The 6,680-nt window shown below is 44.3% G+C and overlaps 1 protein-coding gene across 1 annotated transcript; it reads right to left on the bottom strand.

Annotated features, from left to right (window-relative positions):
- Positions 1–5,211: 5,211 nt before the first annotated feature.
- On the bottom strand, positions 5,212–6,171 carry LOC310782755 (uncharacterized protein). The gene has a single exon (XM_083643491.1). It carries the CDS (start codon positions 6,085–6,087, stop codon positions 5,872–5,874), a length of 216 nt encoding a protein of 71 aa, XP_083499617.1. The 5' UTR covers positions 6,088–6,171; the 3' UTR covers positions 5,212–5,871.
- Positions 6,172–6,680: the final 509 nt, after the last annotated feature.

Below are 6,680 nucleotides of genomic sequence, written 5' to 3'. Positions count from 1 at the left end.
GCGTCCTGTGGTGGTTTAGGTCCGAGTGATCTGTGGCAGCGTTGTATTCCAAGAGCTGTATCTGGGAGCGACAACTCCGTTTTTATAAAGTTCTCCAGAAACTCCTGTACGTTATTTCCCTCCGCTCCCTCGGGGATTGCGTGTATGCGTAAGTTGTTTCTACGCGAACGGGCCTCGATGTCTGTTAGTTTAGCCTGCATGTCTTCTTGGATTTGCAGCGTATGGCAGATCACTTCCTTAGCTGCGGCGCTCCAGTTTTCAGCCTCATCCACTCGGTGTTCAACTTCTTCCACCCTGCCCGTTGTGTCTTTCATCTCCGTTACGATGTCACTTAATTTCTGGTTCACTTGTTCTCTGAGGTTTCCCAACTCTTCCCTCATATCCTTTTTAATCGTGTCACGAAAATTGGCTAATTCCATCTTCACGTCAGTGCGAACAGCCTTAATTTCAGCGTGTATGGCAGCAAGCACTCTGTCTAGAGGTGGCTGTCCGCCATTTTCTCCGCTGTTTTCCGCTGGCTTTTCGTTCACGGGATCTTGCATCGAATCTCCATCATTCTCGTTTGTTTGAGGTATATTACTCCTTGTCACCATTTGCTTGTCCCCCTTGTTCGGCATATTTTCGAATAACTAATCACTTAATTGTCTTGAACTGGGGGAATTATCAGACCGTCTGAGAGCGCACGTTTATGCAGCTGGCTGCTTCGTCGCCATACCCGGAAGTCCAAATATCTCTCTCTTTAAATCGTTTCTCATCTCCTCCCGATCAGAAATGTGGGCTTTTCTTTTTGCATGCCAGAGATGATGGATTATATGATTATATCGCCTCTAGTGCTTTCTAGCACACATCAGATGACTGCAAACAGGCAACATATGCGTCGCAAACTGCAGTAAAAACCCTGATTGAGACGCATATTCCGAATGCGCTGTATACATGATCAAAGAATCCTCCTAAAACCCGAATAATACTGGAATAACCCACGTCTTAATCGGAAAATGCTAAATTCTGAAAAAGTCCAAATTCAGAAAATGCAACTGGAATATGCTATGACCCTTATCAAGTTTGGAGTATTGTGTGCATGTAAACGTAGTCAATGTTCCGACATCCCATTATTCCTCTTGACCACTTAATAGTCCGACAAATGCATCATTGGGTTAGGGTTAGGGGTTAGAGGTTGGGGTTAGGGTTGCGAGCCTGACAGAGAATGGGATGTCGGTTCAATGATGCATTTGTCGGAGTATTAAGTGGTCAGAATAATAGGATGTTGGAACATTGAGTGGTGGAACTGAGGGGAGGTCGGACCAGCAACATGTAACCCTGTGGATGTGCATATACAGACACTAAAAATAAACAATCTGTAGTTGGCACAGCTGCCCTGGAGCAGAACAGTTGTTAACTTCTGTGTCCACATACCTGTCAGCACTCCGGATTTACACGGGAGTCTCCCGATTTTTAACCCTTTCTCCCGCTGTGCTCTCGCTTGCCAATTTGTCCCGCTAAGCTCCCGATTTGTAGGTATGTGTCGTGGTACCTGGCAACCCAACCCAGAGGCACTGACGAGTGACGCACGGTGCGTAACTGCGTCACTGACTGCACTCGCTGCCACCTACTGCGATCACTCGCTCCAGCGCTCGAAAATGACGGTGGCTACGTCCATAATGCTTTTACGGCCTATAGGGTGAAGCGCTGGCCTGGACATGTCTTTATCTACTGTTTTCTGTCTGTTGTAAATTCAACAGTGAACTGCTCTCCTTTATATTAGAGCCGAGGAGACTCCTGCTGCAGCCTGGTGTGAAGACAGAGACATGGATCCGGCTTTTCAACTGCAGTTCCACAGAAACCAAGCCACTCTCCCTTTGCTCCTCCTGCTGCAGAACAACTTCAATAAAAAAAAAGTCAGCTTTCCGTTTCCATGGAGACCGAGCCTCCAAAACAACCTCCGAAACACACTACCTGTAGCAGAAACACACTACCTGTAGCAGAAACACACCTGTAGCAGAAACACACTACCTGTAGCAGAACACGGGGTCAGCTTGCCATTCCGAAGTGTCGGCATTCCGATCATTGACTTCTATGCTTTCGGAGAGGCGGCCATTTTTATCTCCAAAAAATGTTTCGCCGAGAGGTTAGGTTCTGGGGGAGGTTAGGTTTAGGCGTGGGGGGTGGGAGAGGTTAGGTTTAGGGTTAGGGTCTGGGGGAGGGTTCTTTTCGCAATGGCGAGACAGATCTCAATTTTGTCGGAATGCCGGTATTTCGGAGTGCCGACATTTCGGAATGCCGAGGTGTCCCTGCAGAACACACTACCTGTAGCAGAAACACACTACCTGTAGTAGCAGAAACACACTACCTGTAGCAGAACACACTACCTGTAGCAGAAACACACTACCTGTAGCAGGGCCGTGTGCTTTGACTGCTCTCCGGGTGACTCGTGGCGTAGTTGCGCGGGAAGGACATTGACCGCACGGGGACTGCCCCCTAGTCCGATACCTCACGAGTCCGATACCTCACGAGTCCGACACCTCATGGTTTTGGGTTAGGGTCTGGGGGAGGTTAGGTTTAGGCGTGGGGGTGGGAGAGGTTAGGTTTTGGGTTAGGGTCTGGGGGAGGTTAGGTTTAGGCGTGGGGGTGGGAGAGGTTAGGTTTTGGGTTAGGGTCTGGGGGAAGTTAGCCTCTTTTTTCGGACTCGTGAGGTATCGGACTCGTGCCATGGCACCGACCGCACAGCCCACAAATTGAATGACTATTTCAAAACGCGACACAAAGCTCAGTATGAACTCACAAATCCCTCTTTACTGGCAGGGAAACGTTTCTCGGTGTAGCAGGAATGCATGTAAACATTTCATGTGGTGAGATATTTCATACAGTGTATGGTGCATTTCACTTAATGTCTCCATTGTAATAGCCTAGTATTTGTGGTATGTCAATAAATTGATTGACTCAACAAGATATCCATTACGGCGTCTGGGTAATGTAGAGGTAAAACACCGCCATCTTGCTCTTTCCACCATGACCCATCCTTCATGCTCATAGGTGAGGGTCCATGTTTTATGGAAATATTGGAGTTTTTTTGTTTCTGGAATGCACAAAGTTGATTTGAACAGCGAAATCAACCTTTTGAGTGCCTATTTTTCCACATAATACTCCAGGATCAGATCAGAATCCGTTTTTTACTAACTAAGGCCTTGGCCACACTGATCCGTCAGAAAATGGACAGAATTATTGAACGGTCTGTCCGATGCATTGTTTTAACGGACTAACCTAGCATCAGCTAACATGTTAAAAATACATTAGCACTGTAGCAGCCTATAATACTGACCTGGTAATCCCACAATCATCCCGACATTATGCCAGGCTGTCTCCGTTTTTCTTTTTTTTAACATTTTGGAACATTTTATTTCAAGAACATTTTGAACATTTAATTAGGTCAGAAAAGCTTCCTTCCACTGTTACAGAACATAATTTAATGAACAGAACGTTTCATCCGATGACAGTTCACATCATACATGTTATTGGGATGTATTTACCGTTGACCTAATACATTTTTTCTCCTGACAGTATCTTTCTGTGTTTTGATTGACTAGATCTCATGTCAATATACAGTGTTTTTCAAAAACATTTGGTAAGCAATTCGTTATTAGTTATACATTACAATATAAAGAGAGAGAGAAAAAAAAAATCATATTTTTCCTAGACTTTTAATAACATACTTTAGCTGCCTTATAATGTTTGGGTTTTAAATCATGTTTAAAATCCAAAACGTAGGAAAATATCCATATTATTCAGCAGTTAAAAAACAGGATTAGACAAAAATGCTACGTTTACGGGATATGGACGGTAATTCGTTTCAAAATGGCGTAGAAATGGATATGAATGTGAGAAAAAATAACAACCCTTGGAACAGCTTCGTTACATCAAGTGCAAGCCCAAAACAAAACTATAAATGACATTTGTAATATAAAACTTGGTAAAAAATACTTATTTAAAACTGTACAAGTACACAGAATGAGCACATCTTCAACCATTATTCATTTGGCGTCTCCAGTGGCCTCAACCTTTGGCGCCTCAGCCTTGGCTTCCCCATTCTCAGCTGGATTGGCCTTCTTTCCCTTGGCTGCCTTTTTTGGTGCAGCAGCTTTTTTGGTCTTGGGTGCCGGCTTTGCAGGTTGAGGTTTCGCTGCCAGCCGTGGGGAACATCTGCTTGCCTTGACAGGTTCATCAGCAGCTGCCTTTCTTTTGGGCATCTTGGTGGCGGGAGGCGGGTAGAAAATGTAGAAAAATGTGGAGCGTAAATAGCGTTTTCCCCAAGAGGGTATAGAGGACCTGTATAGGTTATTTTTGTAATCTTTTGAAGTAATCTTTTTACATTATTACACGTTTACATGCTGTTCATGAGGATTAAGGGGCGATTTATGTTGTAAAATGTGGGTGCATGGGATTGTGGCTCCCACAGAGACTCCCGCCTCCACTTGAAATGACAGGTGTGGTCCAGATAGGCAGGTGTGGCCTCTGCTCACAGTTCTCACATCCGAGGCACTTGCACAGGGAAGAGCAAACTACGTTTGCCTTGAAGCATTCGCAGTACTGTTTGATACAATGTGACTGTTTGCAGGTGCATCCTCTGCGCAAGGTGGGCTGGGTCTGGGGTAGCGGAGTTGCAGGGAGGATCAACTGGATTTTGCGATGCTTTGCAGGGTGGTCAGTTGACGAGCTCTCAATGCATCTCTTCCTTGTGGCCTGCACCTCATGGAGGTCGTGAGGCAAAGCCTGTTGGGTCTCTGTAAGGTTGATGACCCTCCAGGTGGAGGTGTGCCGCTTCGTGGGGCTGTGTTCATTGGGGCAGATCTCCCTCAGCGGGCCTTGGTTCTGGCCTCTCTTGTGACATTATGCTGCTGCAGATTCTCCTTGTCCTCTAGGTAGCAATCGTTCTCACGACGCAGCTCTGAAATCTCTTTTTCTGTTTCTTTGGAGAGTTGAGTGAACGAGCTGATCTTCTTCTCGTTGGCCTTCAACTCAGAAGACAGGATCTTGTTCTGGTTGTTGGCCTCCTCCAGTTCTTTTATCAACTTTTCATTGGCCTTATTTGCCTGTATGAGCCCTTCCTGCAGGTCAGCCACCTGTGCCTTGTAGTGCTCGATCTGGTTGATCTGGTCGATCCAATCTTGGATCTCCTGAGCCAGTAGTGCTGACTGCTCAGAGCTTCTTTTTTTTTAACATTTTGGAACATTTTATTTCAAGAACATTTAGAACATTTAATTAGGTCAGAAAAGCTTCCTTCCACTGTTACAGAACATAATTTAATGAACAGAACGTTTCATCCGATGACAGTTCACATCATACATGTTATTGGGATGTATTTACCGTTGACCTAATACATTTTTTCTCCTGACAGTATCTTTCTGTGTTTTGATTGACTAGATCTCATGTCAATATACAGTGTTTTTCAAAAACATTTGGTAAGCAATTCGTTATTAGTTATACATTACAATATAAGGAGAGAGAGAGAGAGAAAAAAAAATCATATTTTTCCTAGACTTTTAATAACATACTTTAGCTGCCTTATAATGTTTGGCTTTTAAATCATGTTTAAAATCCAAAACGTAGGAAAATATCCATATTATTCAGCAGTTAAAAAACAGGATTAGACAAAAATGCTACGTTTACGGGATATGGACGGTAATTCGTTTCAAAATGGCGTAGAAATGGATATGAATGTGAGAAAAAATAAAAACACTTGGAACAGCTTCGTTACATCAAGTGCAAGCCCAAAACAAAACTATAAATGACATTTGTAATATAAAACTTGGTAAAAAATACTTATTTAAAACTGTACAATCACCAAGTACACAGAATAAGCACATCTTCAACCATTATTCATTTGGCGTCTCCAGTGGCCTCAACCTTTGGCGCCTCAGCCTTGGCTTCCCCATTCTCAGCTGGATTGGCCTTCTTTCCCTTGGCTGCCTTTTTTGGTGCAGCAGCTTTTTTGGTCTTGGGTGCCGGCTTTGCAGGTTGAGGTTTCGCTGCCAGCCGTGGGGAACATCTGCTTGCCTTGACAGGTTCATCAGCAGCTGCCTTTCTTTTGGGCATCTTGGTGGCGGGAGGCGGGTAGAAAATGTAGAAAAATGTGGAGCGTAAATAGCGTTTTCCCCAAGAGGGTATAGAGGACCTGTATAGGTTATTTTTGTAATCTTTTGAAGTCACGTTGTACAACAGCGGGATGGTGTACACACCATTAATTATAGCCTCCTTCACCGCCATCTTCTTTGAAAAGTTGAAACAAATCTCGGAACGCCTCCTCTCGAGACCTAGACTCTGATTGGCTAAACGGACAGTGACTATCCAACCATCCGATACGTCCATCCAGAAAAAGTTCATCCCTCTTCAACTTTCTGTCCATCAAAACGTATGCAAATTTTCTGGATATGTACACTTCTGAGTGCTCCACGGACAGTCGGACAGCTGTCATTGAAAATGAATGGAAGTGAACAGAAATGAAAGCACATGGACAGACACCACGGGTCAGTGTGGCCAAGGCCTAAGACCTCCTTTACATCAGGTATTAAAATGTGATGTATCTGGATAATAAACGATCCGATCTTGCCTTTGCATTTACACCTGGTATTTTAAATGTGTTCTCGTCATCCTCATTGAGAGATCTCATATACATAGGCTAGCTGTCA

Source organism: Poromitra crassiceps, assembly GCF_964638095.1.
Source record: "Poromitra crassiceps genome assembly, chromosome: 9".
Classification (NCBI taxonomy): domain Eukaryota; kingdom Metazoa; phylum Chordata; class Actinopteri; order Beryciformes; family Melamphaidae; genus Poromitra; species Poromitra crassiceps.
Note: the sequence above shows the minus strand (reverse complement) of the source record. Positions and strands in the feature narration are given on the sequence as shown.